Genomic DNA, 21635 nt, shown 5'->3' with positions numbered 1-21635 from the left:
TCTATAAATCTTTCACCTAACCCAACAAAGACAACAAAAACGTTGGTTTTTTTTATTTCTAACCAGGCCATGACACGGTATGAGAGTACTCCACCCTGCAATAACCACAATATAATCTCCTCCTGTTAAAAATTCAGAAACTTTTTCCATAGTCAGGTAGCATTATTACTATATATTTTTAAAATGTATTAGCAAACTGATTAAACCGCATTTTAAAACTGAGTCAGACAAAGAAAATTCAGTTCTGAATACAAAGCCAAATAAACAGACATCTATGAGATACCTGCAGATTCACACACAGTGCATGATAAACAATGGAATTAAAACACCAAAACTAGAAACTTTAGTTATGTATTTAACTTAAATGTATCTTGGAATAAGAGTACAGTGACTCAGTGTGCATTACCATGTATGTTGCAATATTTTGTAAAATCTCTTCACCACTTCTTAAAGAATTAATTACACTTTCGAATCTTATGAAGGATAGAGACACCATAAATTCAATTCAATTAGCACTTTAAAATTGGTTATACCTTCCACATTTCGTTAAAATTTTATCACTTTGAGTCTTTAAAGTAGAAATATAGCCATTGCTATACCTGCAGATCAGAGGTGGGTTTCAGCAGGTTCTGACCAGTTCTGGAGAACCGGTAGTGGAAATTTTGAGTAGTTCAGAGAATCGGTAAATACCACCTCTGAATGGCCCCACTCCCATCTATTCTCTGCCTCCCGAGTCCCAGCTGATCAGGAGGAAATGGGGATTTTGAGGTAACCTTCCCCTGGAGTGGGGAGGGAATGGAGATTTTACAGTATCCTTCCCCTATCACGCCCATCAACCCACGCCCACCAAGTCATGCCACGCCCACCAAGCCATACCTACACAACTGGTAGTAAAAAATTTTGAAACCCACCACTGCTGCAGATTGAGTGTCCCAGAGGACGTAGGGGGCCTTAATAGATTTGATGCATATGTATCCTTCAATGTTCATGATTCATACTGTACATGTGCATATAGTAGCCAATTAAAATTCAACTCAGATGATAGCTGTGTCTGCCCCCATGACATTTTTATCTTGTCCTCCCCTGTTACCCAACCACAGACATTTGTTTTTTTCAGAAAGCTGCACGAAAATATACCATACAGCTTCGGTATATTCCAAAATATATTTTGACTTCTGTACTCCTCCATACATCACAAGTATCACACAGATTCATAGTGTGCTGTGCAGGATGAAAACAAAACCCAAGGACTTCTGGCTTACCTACAGTTTTCACATCCTGGTATTTTTCAGGTACATTTCAAGTATTTTCATATTCTGGCCTTTTGCTGATCTGTACTCTATTACTACTCTCTGCCAGTACTTTCTTGACTTGTTCTACAAAATCTTCCTTTTTAACTGCTGTCCAGCATTTTCAGGAAGTATTCCTGCACAACTGCTTCCTATTTTTCTCATGTATATATTTCAAGACAAGTATTGTGTGGCTGTGGTTTCCGACGTCCCGATATAGTCAGTTGACGCCATCACTGACTATTGGGGGCGAATCATTGGCCCCCACGGAGAGGGCTCGCAACTTGGGCGTCCTCCTGGACTCACGGCTGTCTTTAGAAGAGCACTTGACGGCCGTGACCGGGAGGATTTTTCATCAGGTTCGCCTGATTCGCCAGTTGCGTCCCTTTCTGGATCGGGACTCTTTACGCACGGTCACTCATGCCCTTGTCACCTCCCGCCTGGACTATTGCAACGCTCTCTACATGGGGCTCCCCTTGAGGAGCACCCGGAGGCTCCAACTGGCGCAGAGTGCGGCCGCGCGGGTGGTAATGGGAGCGACATGGCGTTCCCATGTAACACCTCTCCTGCGCGAGCTGCACTGGCTCCCGGTGGTCTTCCGGGTGCGCTTCAAGGTTTTGGTTACCACCTTTAAAGCGCTCCATGGCTTAGGACCCGGGTACTTGCGGGACCGCCTACTACCACCAATAGCCTCCCACCGGCCGGTACGCTCCCATAGAGAGGGGCTCCTCCGGGTGCCGTCAGCCAAACAATGCCGACTGGCGGCCCCCAGGGGGAGAGCCTTCTCTGTGGGGGCACCTACTATCTGGAACGAGCTCCCCCCAGAGATACGGAGGATCCCGGATCTGTGCACCTTCCGCCGCGCCTTAAAGACCTTACTATTTCACCAGGCCGGCCTGGCCTAATTTTCCCCCTCTTTTATAAAAGATTTTTAAAATTTTAAATATTTTTTAGTATTTATATATTCAATTTTAAATTGGTTTTAAAAGTTTGGGGTTTTAAATTTGTCGGGGCCAAAATTATTTAATTTGATTTTATTCTATTTTTTAAATTTTGTATTGTATGTGTTTTTATTGTTTGGCTGTGCACCGCCCTGAGTCCTTCGGGAGTAGGGCGGTATAGAAATCTAATAAATAATAATAATAAAATAATAATTAACTTCTGAGTAGGAGAGGAGTTGAGTATCCAACCCTACTAAGTATATCTTGCTTCTTCAAGAAGTGTAGATAACACTTTCTTAACACACATCTTAAAAAAAAACTAATTTTAGCTTTACCAAGACATCTTTGCACCTTTTGTCTCTTCTTAGTCATTTGATGTTCCATAAGAAACTAAAAATCTTGGTTGTATTTATGGATTAATTTTATAGGGGAAGGAAGAGCCCAATGTCACTATGGTGAAAAGTTTAATATGATTCTTGGGAGGATACATATTGCTCTCCCAGAAACTGGATAAAGTCATATAAGGTCTGGAGCATTTACTGTATTTTTTCTCTCTAATATTACACTCTTTTCAACAATAGCGATAACAATAGCATTTAGACTTGTATACCGCTTCACAGTGCTTTATAGCCCTCTCTAAGCGGTTTTACAGAGTCAGCATATTGCCCCCAACAATCTGGGATCCTCATTTTACTGATCTCAGAAGGATGGAAGGCTGAGTCAACCTTGATCCGGTGAGAATCAAACTGCTGAACTATAGTCAGCTGGCAGTCAGCAGAAGTAGCCTGCAATACTGCATTCTAACCACTGCACCATCACAGCTCATCAACCATCTCATCAATGGTCATCACTCCTTTTCCAGAAAGAACATTTGCAAGATGGTTCTACTACTCTATGCAATGCTGAAAGTGACTACATTTTAACTTGCAGTTTCTTCTGATCATAATTTACATCTTAATGACAGAATCTGGAATTATTTGTAGTCACATCTCAAAAGTGGTAACAGAGATAATAGAACAAGCCAGACTCTTTGAGCTTCCAAAGGAGGCAGTCTCTTCATATTCTCACTATCAGGCACCCTTGAAGAAAACAGATGAAGGCAATAAAAGTCTGGAGGAATCATTAGGAAAACTTGGAATATTGGATGAACTCCCGTGGAAACAATTAGGTCCCTTTGTAATTCATCAATGTGCCCCAGGTGACTAAGTCATCAGGAATCATTTTGGGGTGATATATTAGAAAACTAGTATGGGAATCAGTTTGTTTTACTTATCATATGTTGTGTTTCTTTTCAGTTTGTACCACCAAACTTTTCATGCTCAAAATATCCTGCTGCATTCATACAGCAGGTTTCTTCTGATATTATCATTGCCACCTGCACCATCACCAGCTGCTTCATTTGTTTCACCTTCTTTCAGTTCTCCTCACTGATACTCAACCACAATGATCCAGAGTCTGTTTCCTTTTTCACCCAGACCTTTTATTTTTGCCTCCTTTTTTTTTCTGCACCAAAAAAATATACATGCTTCATTTTCTTTTCCAACAGATGAAGAAAATTTAACCACCTTATGAAGGGCTTTTGCTTCTTTCCTTCTCTCTCAGAAAGCAAGTAATAGGAAACCCCACCCTGAATTGCTTGTATCAGTGACATTATTCATTGAAGCTTCTGCAGCACCCCACACACAAAGGCACCATAAAAGGGCAATAAGGCCAGATGCAGAAATGCTACATCTCTTGCTGTACAGCTCAACTGTTCTGCCTCTCCCTTCTGTTATCTCCTGCCTCATGCAAGGAACCATCGCCACCTAAAACTGGTCTTGTGCAACAGTTCTAACAACTTTCCTCACCCATGCTCAGATCTCCTCTACTTCAGGTCATTGTGTGATCTTCCAGATTTCCAAGCCTCCTACTCCCCACCAATTTACCAGCCCCAATTTTCCAGATATGTACAAAGTCAGGTGGAGTGGAGAACTTCACTACTCAGCAGAGGTTTAGGATAAGTTGTCCTGTATTCAACCCAGGGGCTCTGCCTCCAGATAAAATGTCTTGAGCCCTTGATTTGAGTATCAGTGAGCATATTTCTTCTTAAACCATTATCCTATCCCATTGCTTGCAATAGCAAAGCATTATTAAAATTAATTTATACCTAAAAATATATGTGCAAAACTTATTGCACTATGATCCCACAAAAAATCTGGACAATATCTGCAAAGGCAAATGCAAGATTTTAGTTCAATGAGTAAGGTTCAGACAAGTTATGTTTGTTTGGTTCTATAGGCATAGGCATGTATCAGTATGCCCTTGAACTCTTTCCTCAGGGTTAAAAAACTGGCCCTACTCAGAAGTTTTGATCTGAAACATGACTAAGCTAACCTGTGTTTAGATGATAGGTGGGATAATTTTTTTTGTTAAAGGACTCATTCTCAAGGTCACACATTGTGGGCACAAGCAATTGCCAGCGAAAGTAAGGCAAGTGATGAGTAAAACCTGAATCCAAGGTGGCATTCATTGTTTCTTTGGCATATACCCTTTTCTCTCTCATTCTTTCATTTTCCAACATCTTCCTCCTTTCTCTCCCAAAGAGATGCCAGTTACAAAAAAGACTGACAGCTCTTAACAGAGAGTCAATCTTTCGTGGTATGGAAATCTTTGGAAATCAGACCAAAGCTTTAATCCCAGGTTGCCAACTTTGATTTAAATTGTGTCTTTGATGGTCTAAGTAACTGTTTATCATTCAACGAGGGGAATCTCAGGTAGAAGAGGTTAGATAGAAATGCAATTAAACTCATATTTCAGAATTGTGGCAGCATGAGATCTGGAAAAATCTCATTATAAAACAGGATTTTAACCATTTCACCTAGAAGTCATACCCTGTTTAAAGTTTCCCAATTATGTTTCATATTTCTACCATAGTAATTTTAAATTTTTCATGAAGAAGAGTATTCAGAACACTAATTACACTAATTAATTACATTAAATAATTAATTCCACAGTGAGTAGATACTTCTAGATTCCAAATCAGTAGAGCTCCATTATTTGTTTGCTGTCTGGAGCAACCAAAGCGTAAAATTAGTTGTGTGATGTCAATTTTCACAGTGAATACATCACTTTATCCATGAAATCACTGGATAATATTAAGTAGACAATCTGTCTATAATATGGCACTATTAGGGATCTACACTGCAGGATAATGGTTAGATAGTTGAGATAAGTCATACATGGACAATGTGTTAAAAGTACAGGTAGTTCTCAACTTATGACTGTAATGGAGCCTGCCCATTAGTAATAAACTGTGAGAGTCATAAAATGGGTCATCATGTGACCAACTCAATTTTACGACTTTTTTTGTAGCAGTCATTAGGGGAATCACCATGGTTGTTACATGAATCTGCAATCGTTAAGCAAACCCATTGCTTACTATGGGGCACTTTTGCTGGAAACCAGAATACCTGTTTTCAGCAAAAACATTGCAAGTTATAGTTATGTGTCTGTGGGGCACTGTAAAGAGCTATAAATGTGGGCTGGTTGCTGAGTGCCCATGAGACTGGGAGGGGGTGACCATCAGAACTAGGTTGTAGGTATCCAAGGGGAGGCAGTCCATCAGCACTTTGAACTGTCACTAAACAAGCAATTGTAAGTCACAGACTACCTTTACTTATTTCTATGAGCTAAAATTTAGGCCTTGTGCCTGCAATCCTACTGTAACTGACATGTCAAACTGGAATTAATCACATGCATAATTTCCATACACTCTAAATGTATCCAATACTGGAGAGGAACAACTGAGCCCTTCAGAGGATCTGAGGAGCTGTTGTAATTATTGGCATCCTATTCAATACTGCCATAAAGTGGAAAAAGCAGCACAGTGTGAACTATCAGTGGGCACACAGGCATTGAAGATAACAAAGTACTGATACAGGGCTTCATGTCACACACATCAAACTCTTTGCTTCACTACTGCACAGAATACAGCACCAACTGGTGGTGCCGCACAGAAAAAAGAAAAGCACTCAGAGTATTTTCTCCTTTTTTTCCTCTAACAATCTGGCCAGGAACTATACCAAGGTAGAGAAGAAACAGTGTTTGCCTCAAACCTGGTAGCTGGCACTGATGTTTTGAAGAATGATGGCCTGTCAACATAGACAATGCTGATGTGGCTGGATCAGTGGTCTGATCCAATATGAAGAATCTCTATATTCAGCGATTTTACTTAGCTAGTGCACGCTAATCACTGTGAGGATGTCCTTGAGGATCTAGTAAGTTATTTTAGTACACAAAAAGTAATGAGATAAAAGAATCTAGAGCCATGGCAGCGAACCTGTGGCACGCGTAGCCATATCGGTGGGCACGCAAGCTCAGCTCCAACGCACATGCGCATACCGGCTAGTTGATTTTCGGGCCTTCTGGGCCCACCAGAAGTAGGAAAATAGGCTGATTCCTGCCTCTGGAGGGTTTTGGGGGGGGGAAGGCCCGTTTTTCTCTCTCCCCAGCCTCCAGGGTCTTTCTAGGAGTCTGGGAGGGCAAAAACGGCCTTCCCAACGCCCTGGAGGCCGAAAATGGCCCATTTGCCAACTTCCGGTGCGACCGCGAATGGCAAAAAGGTTAGCCATCACTGATCTAGAGTGACCAGGATTCAGAACTGAAATAAACTTCAGTTCAAAGTTTGTATTTATCCCTCTAGCGATTGCTATCAAGACAAAAGAAAATAGTGGGGGAAGGGGAGGGGCACTTCTGAAGGTTGCTAGGTTTCACCTCCCTTCGTTTTTTTGAAAAGTCCTGTTATACAACGTCTTTGGCATTCTCAGTGGAAAGGAAGTTCTTTCTATCGAAGCAAAGAGACCTTTTTTGTGTTAGCATGTTGGCAATCAACCAATGAACTCCAGTTTTGAATCGGTTGCCACTACTGTTTTTAAAGCTTTTTATATTTCCTCTGAGACAACCATCCCATTATTGATAATAATAAAAAAAAAAGATAGCAGAGGAGCCGTAAAACTCCAAAGTCGAAAGGAGTCAGTTATCAGCACCAATTCAAAATTGGATGACTGGTTCAGAAGCCCCAAACGAGGAGTTCGGAAATTCTCTGCAGAAGAACAATATTGCATTCAGCTGGAAAGTACATTTCTGCTCCACCAAATAGCTGGCTGGCTCCACGATACTTCAGGCTCTATCTTGAGCACTCTCTACAATCCAGCAGCTGGCACAGCATGAACCTATGGCAGTCATCTACAGCAGAAAATTGCCCCCCCCTCCAAAATACTAACCTCAAAATAAAATACTTCATCAAACTGTGGATTGTTTGTCTTCTTTTTAACTTTAGTTTTTTTGACTTCAGATCTGCAAGAAAAAAAAAGGGCAAGGCAGAAATGTTATCCAAAATAGGATAAGCTGAAAGGGTCAGGCCTGGTGTTAAGAGTTATCTTAAAAGTGGCTTTTTTGGTTATTTCATCTCCCTAAGCTTCTTGCAGGATGAGACAGGAAGCAGACTTTTAGCTTGTCCATATCTCTTAGTGCATTTAAAAAGAAACAATTAATTGAGGACATACATATGTACATTCTACCTTTCCTTTAGAAGTTCAAAGAAACTCTATGAGTTTTTGTTGCTGAGAGTGGACTTAAATTTCCATCTCTCTGGTTCTAGTCCAACACTTTCTAAGCTCTCATCAACAAAATGTAAGCATTTTAATTATCTTGTGTTGATTTTTTTTCTCATTTTCTTAAAACTTTATAAAGTGATTTATAAAGAAGATAACTTATTCCATGCTCTTAAAAAGTGTTACAGGTCATAATTAGCTCTTTGAACTATGCCCAGACCAGTAGTGAGTGGACTTCTTAAAATATAATCACATGATCTGGGGCAACAGGAGCCTGGATAGCTCTGCAGACAAGGCACTGTAATTTAACACCAGCTGTCCGCAATTCAAGTAAGTTCGAATCTTGCCAGGCTCAAGGTTGACTCAGCCTTCCATTCTTTCTAAGGTAAGTAAATTGAGGATCCAGTTTGTGGGGGCAATAAGCTGACTTTGTATAAAATATACAAAAGTATGAAGGCTATTGCTTAACGCACTGTAAGCCGCCCTGAGTCTCCGGAGAAGGGCGGCATATAAATCAAATTAAAAAAAAAAAAAACAGCATCAGTAGATGTTATCACAATAAAATCGGATTCTCCATAAAGCAAAGTAGGAATTTAATATTAAGTCACAAATTCTTAAAGACAGTTTCAATTTTTACTTATTTCATAGGATTCTTCACTTAACTTTAACCAGATCGGAAAAAAATGAATAAGCAATAAATGTTACTAACCTGTATGGTCCTGCTAATGTAACTGTTGCGTAAGGATCACACTGGCCATTCACAATCGGAAGTCCTTGGCATTCTAGAACTCTAAACAAAAAGACAACTATCACATAGAATATCAGAACAGGAAATGCAGCAAAAGGTGCTCTTCCAAATTTTTGTTTCACTTCAAAAATGCAGAATACCACAAATTGCCATATGGATTGACCTTTTGTTATGGCGATGTCTGCAGCTTAAAAAAAAATCTCAAAATGGCAGCTTCAATAGTATTGACTGAAGCTCTGCCATGTTTTATGTATGCTCCATGTTCACATTTATTAAAAACTAAAAGTTGGTTGCAGGAATTTGATATGTCTAGTCTAGTAAAAAGGACTAGGGGTGACATGATAGCAGTGTTCCAATATTTGACGGGCTCCCAAAAAGAAGAGGGGGTCATCCAGGAGTGAAATCCAGCAGGTTCTGGCTGGTCCCAAAGTGGGGTGGGAATAGAGATTTTGCAATATCCTTCCCCCAGGAGTGGGGAGGAAATGGGGATTTTGCAGTATCCTTCCCCTGCCACGCCCACCGAGCCACACCACGCCCACAGAACCGGTAGTAAAAAAAAATGAATTTCACAACTGGGGTCATCCTATTTTTCAAAGCACTAGAAGACAAGACAAGAAAGAAAGAAAGGATGGAAACTAATCAAGGAGAAAACCAGCTTAGAACTAAGGAGACATTTCCTGACAGCAAGAACAATTATCCAGTGGAATGGCTTGCCTTCAGAAGGCAAGTGTTGGGTGCTCCAACACTGGAAATTTTTAAGAAGAGATTGGATAACCACTTTGTCTGGAATGGTATAGGGCCATTATGGCAAAATGTAATAGAGGTAGAATAATAATCAGATAAAATGAATTTTTATAACCATACTTTTTTTAAAAAAAATGGGTTTAAGATGTTCTTCAAGATATATTGCAGAACAAAAGACATTAGATACTTTCTGCACTGTAGTCTTCAGTCAAATGTCAGGAGAACAGAGAACCAAATTCAACATGCATCTGGATAGAAAGCCAAAAGAGAATCACTCTGCACAGCCATACAATTATTCATTCATGTGGAAATCTATAAATGGTCATGTAATTAATGTCAACTCTATGGCCCTTAAAAGGGGACAACAATCTATTGGCTTTGAGCTCAAGAAAGGCAAGTTATGAGCTCAATCTTGCCTAACAATTATGAGGCTCTGGTATTTAATTAAGAAAAGGTTTGTTTTTTTCTCTTTCTCTTTTCATTTTTACTAATCTCTGAAATATAACTAACATAAAAATCTGATTGAATTCATTCCATCATTTCTTCCTCTCATTAGAGGAACTTTAAAGCTGCAAATAGGTTTTTATATTCCACCAAAGGTTTAAAATACAATACATCCCGACAACTATAATACGGATTTCTTTCTTAAATGTTTTACTTGTTCTGATGCACTTCCTGACTCACTGCATTCCAGGCTCACACTCTCTGAATAGAGTGGCATTTAAGAAAGACTATTAGGAGGAAGCAAGGGAGGGAGGAACAGGAGAGAGAGCGTGGGTATCATTCTGTCCTTATTCATGGTGTGGAATTTTCTTTGCAACAACACTCTGCTCCCACCTACATGCGAAGCAGCCACACAGCTGTAGCATCCTTGCTGGTAGGGAAACAGAAGATAACTCATGTGCCTCATGGGCGCTACAGCAAGGCAGAATGAAATCAATAGATTACAGAATCGGAGGAATCAAATAATGGTCTCTCCGGAGACTATTTTGCCACTGTATAATAGGCTCTTCAGCAAATCTCTAATGTTTCCACACATTAGCAAAAAGAACTCCATCCAAGAAACCAGTTCTGCTTCCTAATCAGACTCATTTTCTATTAACCCCAAATCTGTTGAAGAACCATCAGGTACTTATTTTATTTGCAAGTTTGTAATAAATAAGTAGAACTTGGTGGTCTTTCTTGACTAAACTCTATTAAATTACAACTGCTACCTCCTAACCCGGATGCTGCCTAAGGTTAATGACAGTTGAGATCATTCTCAAAGCCATGTTCTTATGTTCTCCTGTCCTTCATTTAAGGAAGATATTATCAGTTTTACTGGCCTCACAGCCTGCCTTTATTGTGCTTCAGTAACGAGGCTTGGTGATGTTGCTATCCTCATACAATGTTGAGTAGTTTTAGATCAGCAATGTTGGGCTTCCAATCATTCTTTCAACCAGCATCATAGATGAGTGACAAAAGAAACACCAACCTCTCCACTGTATATATCATCAAATGGAATTGGGGGTTGAAGCACTAATTTTTGGGAGGAAAGGAGATTGTTTGACAGGTATATCAATCAATTTTCCATTTCTCTGATCATTTAATTCTCCATTTAAACTGCAAGTGATTGAAAGAGCTGATTTGAAATACAAAGCTGAGATGCCTGAACCAGAGACCCCGCCCCCCTCTTGTGTTTGTATGTCTCACATGCTTTCCCTTTTTTGGGATCTCCCAAGTAGCAGGACTCCTGGGTGACAGAGCTATCAATGTCCTGTTCTGCAATGTAAAGAGAAAAAGACTAGTTGTCCACTCTTTTTTACAGCCAAATCCAAAATGGCCCTGTAGGCACAACATCCAGCAGCTAGATGAGGAGGGGGCATTTCCTCCACAATCTAGTTGGAGCAACTGGAATTGTAGAGATCCCTTCCCCAATCAAGTCATCTCTGGGCTTTTCCCTGTAATAACCTAGATTGTAGGCAAGTTGACAAGTTTTCTGTTGGGAGAAGAACAAAAATATAATTTCCAAACTAGAACAATAAAGGTTGGTTCTAAGCTGTCACTATGAGGATATGTCCCTTGAAAACAGCTAGTCTTCATGCCAAGGGAAGCAAAATATGAGAATAACAAACTGGAGGAAGCTGATTTAATGCCTGGCTTTGGCATTAGTCCACTGAGATCATGAAGTTTCTAGTATTTGACTACTAGAAACTGACCAGCTGCTGGAAAAGGAAGTATTGCTTCACAAGAATTTTAGCTCTGACAGAAATCACCATATGCTGTCCCAAACAGATCCTACCTGGAGTGAAAAAAAATCCATCGTAATTTCTGTAGTGATGCTTGTTTTATTCCAGTCTTTCCCACCTCCTCTGGAAATACCAGTTTGAGAACAATATTCTCAAATTTCTTGTGAATCAAGAAAGTCTAGTTGTCCCTCTTTCATCCAATTTCTCAGGCTCTCCTGACCAACTCAGCAAATTAAACACAGGCATCCAGACTTTACATAGGTCAATTAATTTTCTGGGCTAGGACTTCCAAAAGTCTCACAGTCACAGTTTGGTTAGTTAAGAATCTTCATTGCCAACAAGCATGAAACTAAACAAAACAGGTGACTGTCCACTGCCAGTGTCAAGGTGCAAGTGACTCTTATATCCACAGTAGTTCAAACTCATAGCAATTTCTTTCTGCCCTTTCCACAAATTACAGGAACCGGTAGTCCTCGAGTTACAAATGTAATGGAGCCTGTCAATTACATTTGTAACCCGAGAATTCGTAGGAGTGAATCATGTAACTTGAATGTGATCACTCCCTGCTTTCATCCACGCATTCACTAATCAAATGCATAGGTCGTTAAGTGCACATGAGGAATCTCAGGGTGGTGAAGGCCATGGGGGGCCTAGTGCAGAGACAACACCACTGCATCCAGCACCAAAGGCCTCCCCCCACCCATTGAGAGACCTTATTTTCCTCTTTCCACCCCTTCGGGTCCCAAGCTGCTTTGGCCTTGCCTCCCCACCCCATCACCGACTACTAATTTACCTTTGGTGCCACATTTGAGAGCCCCGCACTTCCCCTGGCCTTGGGTGCCGGAGTCCTTGTCCAGCCAAGCAGAGAAGCACCGAACTGGTCTCACCCCTTCCCCACTGAGTACGGCCTTGCCCAACCACTTGCTGGAGTGCTGAACCTGCCTGGGTTTCACAAATTGTGCCACTGAAGAGCTGGAGAACATGGCGTGCAACCATCCCACTCCTCTCACTTGCCAAAAACACTCCTCCAAATTGTAAGAGGGGTCCTAAACAATCCTACTCTCCAGTTTGGTTGTGTTTCTCTGCCGCCGTGGAGCTGGCGAGCTTGGCGCACCACTCATCTCCCTTCGCTGGCCCAAAGCATTCCTTTGCTAAATTGCAAAAGGGGCTCCTAAACAAACCTGCTTTCCAGCTCTGTTGCATTTCTCTGCCATCACGGAGCTGGTGAACTTGGCACTCCACCGCCCAGCTCCCCTCGCTTCATAGCACTTGCTCCTGTTTGGACATGAGCAGGAAGAAAGCACCTAGAGGAAGCTGGTTGCCCTGTCTAGCTTCTAGATAGGAAGGAATGAGACTTGCTGGCTCAGTTCTTCATCTCCTCTCCACGGTCTTGCTGCAAGATCTCCTAAATGGAGACTTTGCACAGGTGCAAAGCGCAACAATGTCTTTGCAGCTTTGCATAGCACAGGTTGGTGGAACCAGCTCACCCCTTGTTGCAAGCATGACTCCACCGGTCTGGAATCCCATTCCCGGCCTCTCCCTCTAACCTGGAACCAGAGGCAACCCGGGGAGGGTGGGAGGCTGACCTCAAATGTCTGGGTGAAGCTGCCCTTTGCGTTTCGCTGCCTTGTGACTGTTAGACAAGCAAATACCAGGTAATCCTGGTTCCGCTCCAAGCAAGAATGGAACAAGGAGTATCTTCCATTGCCTAACTGCTGCTCTTGGCTATGCCACTTAAAAAACGGAGCCATCCTTCCCCACAACCAAGCAGGGAGTCCAGTTCTTGAAAAGACCATTGTTATGTCTGAAAGCCTCGCTGGCTCACTGGAACAATTAATTGATTAATCCTATAGCATCGAATCAAAGTGCTCATACCAGGCATTTTAATCAGGGACCGGAGCTTTTCTCTGGGAAACAGTGTTAGACAAATTGTAGTAGCCCAAACAGCTCTGTCCCTACTTTGGGACAGATTAAAAAGCTTTCCCACAAGATAAACCTTGGCTTCCTGAAAGTCTACAGAAGTTAGCTCCTAAACAAACCTCTTTTCCAGCTCTGTCGCGTTTCTCCCTGTAGTTTAAGACGCTCTTCTTTTGCTGGAGGAATGGAAAAGCCATGTTGCAAACGGAAAAAATGTGCAGAAAAACAAAAAAAGTTTGTGGGACTAAAAAAAAAAAGTTCAATCAGATCTTCCAACTTCTCACAAAAAAAATAAGTTGGAAGGTCTGATTGAACTTTTTTCCAATCAATCAGGGAAGGGGAGAGGCCAGCCCGGCACTTCTCCGCCTGGCTGGGCAAGGGCTCCGGCACCCAAGACTGCGCAGGAGGTGAGCGTGGGCAGTTCAAGACTCTCAGATATGGCACCAAAGTAGCATGTTGCAGCATCTCTGCAGTCGGTTCGTAAGTGCGAACAATCACTGTGATGTTGCAACATACGTAAATTTGGGACCCGGTCGTAAGTACTTATGGCAGGATGTCATAACTTTCAGGGCCCGACTTTTCGTCGGGCCCTGAAAACACATCTATTTCATCTAGCTGGGCTGGCTTGATCCCATCCTTTTGGTTTTAATTTGTAATTGGTTTTAACTGGGTTGTTTTAAATTGAGGGCCAAAATTATTTAATGTCTTTTAAACTGTTTTTTAAATTTTATATGTTATGTTTTATCTCGGCTGTTCACCGCCCTGAGTCCTGTTGGAGAAGGGCGATATAAAAATCAAAATAAATAAATAAAATAAATAAATAACTTTCAACATTCGCTAGTGAATGTTTGTAACTCGAGGACTACCTGTAATTATCTTGTGCTAGGGGACCTTGAAACTGAGTGGTTGTTGTCTGTTTATATAAGTGAAAACTATGATCTGAGAATCACCGGATATTGGCTTACAAGCCATGATTTATACCTTTTTTCATTCAGGAAATAATAAACCTCTATTGTAGCTATTTGATTATCTGTAGCAATATTTGAAGGGCACTTCCATTATGCTTGAAAAACATGAAGAAATGGTGTCCCTGAAATTTGCATTTGCTGGACAAGTGTTCCTTCACATATGCTTTGAGACAGATACAGGAATGCCTTTCAAATAATCATTGACAAGAAGCAATTCATCCCTAATGGCTTCACAGGAACCAATCTTGTGTTATAAATCATGAAGCGTCTCTCAGAATGATGCTTTGAGTTTGTAAAACACCAGCTGGGATACTTAGTAGAGGAAGCAGAGGGGAAAAACCTGTCAGTTATAATGCTGTCTTAAGACAGAGAGTCAATTCATTAGTAGCTGAATTGTTTTATGAGTCGATTGTGAAAGTGCTCCAAGCTTTTCTTTTCTTTTCTTTAAGAAAAAGACCATTCAGAAAATCCTTCCATTCATATTTGTTACTATAAAAACCCAGATTCCATTTTCTCCAGCGAAGACGTGACCAGAATTTTAATGAATGCTAATGTATAAAGAGATGTCAAAAGAATGACTTTTATGCTTTTTAAAAAGCAACCGAAGATCCGGCATTTCTGTTTACAGTATATGTAAAATCTTACGTCATACTTAAAACTCTTTTTGCACAAGTTAATAACTCATGAACAAGAAAGTGATGTTTTCAAATATTTAGAATGAAGGGGCAAAAAAAGGCCACACAGCAGCTTTAGTCAACCAGCCTTAAAAACAAGGTAATTGTGTAAGTCTAGAAAGTGAACGTGACATATAAAATGTTAACAAATGAAAATACTAGTTGCATAAATTAGGTTAAAGATTTCTCATTAAATTAAGATAGCAACCTATTATAATACTGGAAACAGAGGGAGATGTAAAACACTGGAATTTTTAGTGTATGATTAATAGTAAAGAAATACAAAGAGGGCAAAGCTATGTTATAAGAAAATTAAATGATTTGACTCTAGTATCATTTAATGAAAAATAATATACATCTTCAACATCTGTTAAATTCCTTAAATTTGTTTAGTTAGTTTTCAAGAATAGTAAGAGAGTAAGAACCCATGGAATATTAAACAGAAGGAATTATTAGAGTCTACTTCCCTAATCCCAATTAAGGCAACTACTGGTATATACTTTTAAACATACAGTGATATTATAGATCAGCCTTAGGGAAACTTACTAAATGTATAAAGAGGAAAAAGACAAGGAAAAGAGGAACACAATAGAGAAACTGTATGATCTGAGGGATTATAATTCATCTATGAAGGATACTAAGGCAATCTCCTAAACATACCCATGAAGGACTATCCATTTCTTGGTGAGTAAACAGAGATTATGTAAGGAATATAAAGTAACCAAATTCCAGAGAATGTACTCACTGAGCAAATGAACAGGAAAGCAAAGATCAGCTCCTAAACAGTGGAGTTTCTAATAATTTTTTCCTTCAAGTGAACTCTACATATTTGGCTATTTTGGGAGCTTGAGAAGAGAATATGAAACAAAATATTTCTGCTGTAAAATAAAAGAACAGGAGTTTGCAGTTGAAATCTGCTATATTTGTAACATGTTCCTATTTTAGAGCAAGCAGGAAAATATAAGCTTGTAGAAGTTCTTGAGGAAAAGTCAAGGACTGGCATTTTGGTGGAAGAAATAATTATCAAATTTGCACCAAATTTGATAGCTAATACCTTAGGAAGAAAAAAATAAAGTGTACATATTAAAAAGTTAGAGAAACTAGCTCAAAGTAAGAGAATAAAATTTATCAGAAACAAGTGCAAAGTTCCTCACTTAAGAAATGAACAATAAATGTACACATTTAGAATGGGAGATATTTGGTTCATCAATAATACTTGTGAAGAATATTTATTGAATGGTTACTACATATATGAGTTAGCAATAGTTGTAAAAAATAAAAGTTCAGTTTTAGGCAACAGAATAGCTATTTCCAAATCATGGGAAAGCTAAAAGAGGGCTAGTCAGCACTTTTATAATACCAGAAAAAAGTCACATAGAAAGTTACCGTAAGTCTCGTTTTGCGTTGCTCAAGAGTGCAAGACATGGAATAATGGATTTAAGTTACAGGAAGTGAATGTCAAAAACCAATTTCCTAACATCAAAATAGTTTGGTACTGGAATCAATTATCTGAAAGAGTGGCAGGTTCCCTTTTACTGAATGTGTTCAAGTAGAAGTGAGACAGACCATCTGCCAGGGAGGGATGCTTAATCTGTAATTCAGTCCTGACAAGGAGCTGGACTCGATGGCCTCTCTAATCCTGATTTCTCCTATGCAAATTGATAGCATTGCCATTATCTGCATGTAACGTATCTTTTAACTAGCATAATGGTATATTTGAGGAAAGACGAACCTTAATTTTTGTTGTCTGTTTATAAAATTGAAATGTACTTTTAAATTCTCTGTCATAATTTAATCAGATATCTACTCATAGCAGAGAGAATAAAAATTTCCCCACACTGGAAGAAGGATAGAATTCCAACAGCATCAGATTGGGAATTTAAACTTGGAGAATATACAGCAATGGTAAAATTAACAATATATATTCACAACAGAAGTTCAATCAAATTTAAGCAAAATGGTTCCCATATATACAGTACATCACAGCAAACACAAACATTTGCAGTCTTGCTTCCCAGGGGGCCCAAATGTTTATAAATCTTATAAATTAGCAAAAACACAAACAGGAAGAAGGTAGAAACTGAGTAGTTTTTTTTCTTTTTCCTTCATTTTACTCTTCTTTTTATTTTTTTAATTGTCAAATTTACAAATTCATCTCTTTTTTTGCAACATGAACAAATAATATGAAGTAATAATATAGAAGAAACCTTAATACTAAGTAATCCACTTAAGACAGAAACCTATATTATCATAACAAATATTTTGATGCAATCTGCAGGGCTTTTTAATGTTGTATTCAAATTTGAATAAACAAGCTAAATAATTTTATGCTCCTTAACATTGACAATATAAATATGAATTATTATATTATATTATTATAATTATTATTATATCAATAATTAATATTGATATAATAGTTCTATCTTTTTTATCTTCAATAGTCTTAAATTATCTAAACATCAGAGGTCTGCAATTAACGCATGGGCAAGATGGCGGCGCTAGCTGAGATCGCGGTGTGAGTATGGGCACTGACCTACCTTTTGGGACCCTTTGCGGGTCGCCCTGAAGACCTGGCGACCCTAGTCCAGTTGGGGGAACTTCCTCCCATTCCGGGGATGGCTTTCTGCTCCCTCTTGAACATCGCGGTGGGAGCAGCGTCGGCGAGGCTCGGAAGCCTTGGAACAGGTGAGAGGCGGCGTGGTGGCGTTTTTCCCCTCCAGCTGGAACTTGCCGGGAGTGGGAGTGGCGGCGGTGGCATTGCGCTGGGGGCACCTACCACGTGGACATTGCCCCAGGCCCTGGCTTTGTTGAGGTGCTGTTGGGGCTGCCGGTTCCCTGGAAAAATCTCAGGGACGCTGCCGGGATTTCAGTATGGCAGTGGGGGTGGCGACGAGGGCAGCAACCGCGAAGACTTCCGGCTGGCTCTTGGCAGGGAGAGGAGCGCCATATGGCCTTGATGAGGGGCGCTAATGTGGCCGAGAACCATCTTTTCGAGCCAGGATAGACGAGGACTGGGTGTGTTATTGAGGGGGGGCCTCCGCTGGGGTGTTTTAGAGTGCCCTCGGGGACTGGGGGGGTTAAAGCATAATCCCCCCCTCATTCCATCTCTCCCCCCTTGCAACACGCCCCTCTCGGACTTGCACCCTTTTTTGGCTTCACCTCGCTGACATAAATAGCTCGCTTATTCCACCTGAGCCCTTCCCCTACTTGTGTGGAGGACTAATATCATCTGAACAGGAGCTGGTATATGACACCATCCCACCAACTGGGAGGCCCAGCCAAGAGCCTAACCACCGTGAGAGGGTGGCTTGTGCTCTGGGCCCCACGGGTTGAGCTGGGATGGCATTAGCTATTTTGCACTCTGCACTTTGTACCTGCTGGCAGGGGAATGACCATCGGACAAACCGCCGTGAGAGGGCGGATTGGGGATTTATATCCTGGGTGCTGCACTGTTTCTGTTGTACCATCATTCGGCACCTGCACTTTACACTTTGCTGGCAGAGGGACGGACCATCGAATCTGCCGTGAGAGGGCGAATTTTGGACCTATATTATGGGTGCCGAGTGCGCAAGTTGGACCATTACTTCCATCTCACCAGTAAAGGGGGCAGACCATCGGGCCAAGCCGCTGTGAGAGGGCGGTATGACTTATCCCTCCCCCCCTTGGACTGTGTCGACCTGGAGACGGACTTGGCCTCTGTTGTGAGAGAACAGTGGACTGGGTCTTGAATCCTTTTGTGGTTCCTGTCTTCTTATGTTCTCCCTCGGACTTTTCTGTATGGACCCTTTAGGGGACGGTCATCCCATCCCTGCGGCAAGATGTACGCAGCAGCGGAGCTTCTTGGTCTGCGAGATTCCCCCCTCTTGCAGGCTTGGCCCTCCACGTTATCGAGGGCCTACCTCGAGGACAGATTTTGGAATCCCGAGAGGTGGCATGCTGCAAAGAGGGGGCTGAGGGGTTTTTTAAAATTGTCTTTGTGTAAATTTTTAAGGGGTTTGGGGAGGGGTGTGGGGAGGGAGGGTGATAGGTCAGGCTTGGCACAGGGGCACGAACTGGGAGGTGTGGAGCCGGATGTGGAGGGGCTTAGTGTAAGTATGGAAGAGGGCGATTCCATCAGGACCATGGTTGGGAGGGGCAGATACGGCGGGAGCAGGGGACCATATCGTGTTAGGGGGGCACGTACCCGCTGTCTCCAAGCGGTGGCATGCCTCGGCCCCCAAGGCTCATCTCGTTTCCCGGGTTGTCCAGAGCTTCAGAGCCCAGGCCTTAGGCTGATGCTGTGCAACGCCAGGTCCGTGGTTAATAAGGCCCCCCTCATTTGCGAGTTAATTCAAGAGGGGGGAGCAGACCTGGCGGGTATTACAGAGACCTGGCTGGGTCAAGAGGGGGGGGTCCCCCTCGTAGAAATGTGCCCACCAGGTTTCCGAGCATTTCATCAGCCGAGGGCCCAGGGCAGGGGTGGGGGGGTGGCGGTTGTCATTAAGGAAAGTCTTGATCCGAGGGAGACCACTGTACCACAGATAGCCGGATGTGAGTTTCTCCTGGTGAAGTGGGGCCATGGGATGCAGATGGGCCTGCTGATCACGTATATGGCTCCCTGCCATGTGACAGCGGCCCTGCCCGAGCTTCTCAACGTTATTACGGAAGTGGCGGTTGATACCCCCAGACTGGTGGTCATGGGGGATTTCAACCTGCCGTCGGCTGGTGAGGCGTCTGAGGTGGCCCGGGAGTACATGGCTTCCATGACGGCCTTGGACCTGACACAACTAATTCATGGCCCTACTCACACGGGAGGACACACTCTGGACTTAGTTTTTGTCTCTGGTCAGTGGTTGAATGGCCAGGTTATAGGGGATATAGCTATTGAGCCCCTGTCATGGTCGGACCATTCTCTCCTGAGGCTGGACTTTCTAACCGCTGCACCCCACCGCAGGGAGGTGGAACCGATTAGGTGGTTCCGCCCCAGGCGCCTGATGAATCCAGAGAGATTCCAGAGGGAGCTTGGGCCATTTCCTGAGGCTTTGGCTCATGACTCGACTGAAGATCTGGTGGCCGCCTGGGATAGGACAGCCACCGGGGCTTTGGATCGTGTCGTGCCTTTGTGGCCTCTGGTCCGGCGTCGCACCTGCCCAGCTCCCTGGTTCACCGAGGAGCTGAGGGGGATGAAACGCCGGAAAAGGCACCTAGAGAGTGGTTGGAGGGCCAGTCGCTTCGAATCCGACCGAACACTAATTAGGTCTCATATTAAGACCTATTTAGTGGCGATAAAAGCGGCAAAGTGTGATTACTTTTCCGCTCTTATTGCATCGGCAGATAACCGCCCAGCCGCCTTGTTTAGAGTGACCCGCTCCCTCCTCCATCAGGGAGCGCGGGAGGACCCCTTGCAAGGGCAGGCTGAGGATTTTGCACAGTATCTGCACGATAAAATCACTCAGATTCAGGAAGGCTTGGACTCCGACTGGGTAGATTCTGGCAGGGTGGCTGAGGCAGGTCTTGAGAATGTTATCTGGGACAAGTTCGATCCTGTGACTCCTGAGGATGTGGACAGGATTCTGGGGAGGTTAAATGCAACCACATGTTTACTGGACCCGTGTCCCTCCTGGCTGGTACTGGCTACCCGGGAGGTTATGCGAGGCTGGCTCCAGAGGATTATAAATGCTTCTTTGGAGGAGGGTTTCCTGCCGCCTGCTTTGAAAGAGGCGGTGGTGAGGCCCCTCCTTAAGAAGCCTTCTCTGGATCCGGCTGTTATGGCTAACTACCGTCCTGTCTCCAACCTTCGCTTTATTGCGAAGGTTGTTGAGAGTGTGGTTGCGCAACAGCTCCCGCAGTACCTGGATGAAACCGTCTATCTAGACCCGTGCCAGTCCGGCTTCAGGCCTGGGTACAGCACGGAAACGGCATTGGTCGCGTTGGTTGATGATCTCTGGAGGGCTCGGGACAGGGGTTGCTCCTCTGTTCTGGTCCTATTAGATCTCTCAGCGGCTTTTGATACCATCGACCATGGTATCATGCTGCACCAGCTGGAGGGGTTGGGGGTGGGAGGCACTGTGTTGCGGTGGTTCTCCTCCTATCTCTCCGACCGGTCGCAGTCTGTGTTGGCAGGGGGGCAGAGGTCGACCTTGAGGCGCCTTGTTTGTGGGGTGCCATAAGGGTCGGTCCTCTCGCCACTCCTGTTCAACATTTATGTGAAGCCGCTGGGTGAGATCATCCTTGGATTTGGGGTGCGATGCCATCTGTACGCTGATGACACTCAGTTGTACATCTCCACCCCAAACCACCCCAACGATGCCCTTGAAGTGATGTCCCAGTGTCTGGAGGCCGTGCGGGTCTGGATGGGGAGGAACAGGCTTCGACTCAACTCTTCCAAGACCGAGTGGCTGTGGATGCCGGCATCCCGATATAGCCAGCTGGCGCCATCACTGGCTATTGGGGGCGAGTCATTGACCCCCACAGAGGGGGCTCGCAACTTGGACGTCCTCCTGGACACATGGCTGTCTTTAGAAGAGCATATGACGGCCGTGGCCAGGCGGACTTT

At 42.9% G+C, this 21635-nt stretch overlaps 1 protein-coding gene across 4 annotated transcripts in view; it reads right to left on the bottom strand.

The window, feature by feature from the left end:
- Window positions 1-21635, bottom strand: part of RASA3 (RAS p21 protein activator 3) — a 140928-nt gene that overhangs the window by 36239 nt on the left and 83054 nt on the right. For all 4 annotated transcript variants that reach the window (XM_034419257.3, XM_087895397.1, XM_087895396.1 and 1 more), the window contains 2 exons: window positions 8531-8611; window positions 7492-7564 (listed from right to left, as the gene is read on the bottom strand). In XM_034419257.3, the coding sequence (XP_034275148.1) occupies window positions 7492-7564; window positions 8531-8611 (154 nt within the window). The remainder of the gene's footprint in view (window positions 1-7491; window positions 7565-8530; window positions 8612-21635) is intronic.

This window comes from Pantherophis guttatus, chromosome 5 (assembly GCF_059756535.1).
Source record: "Pantherophis guttatus breed Tessera chromosome 5, ASM5975653v1, whole genome shotgun sequence".
Lineage (NCBI taxonomy): Eukaryota > Metazoa > Chordata > Lepidosauria > Squamata > Colubridae > Pantherophis > Pantherophis guttatus.
This window is presented reverse-complemented; position numbering and strand designations above follow the sequence as displayed.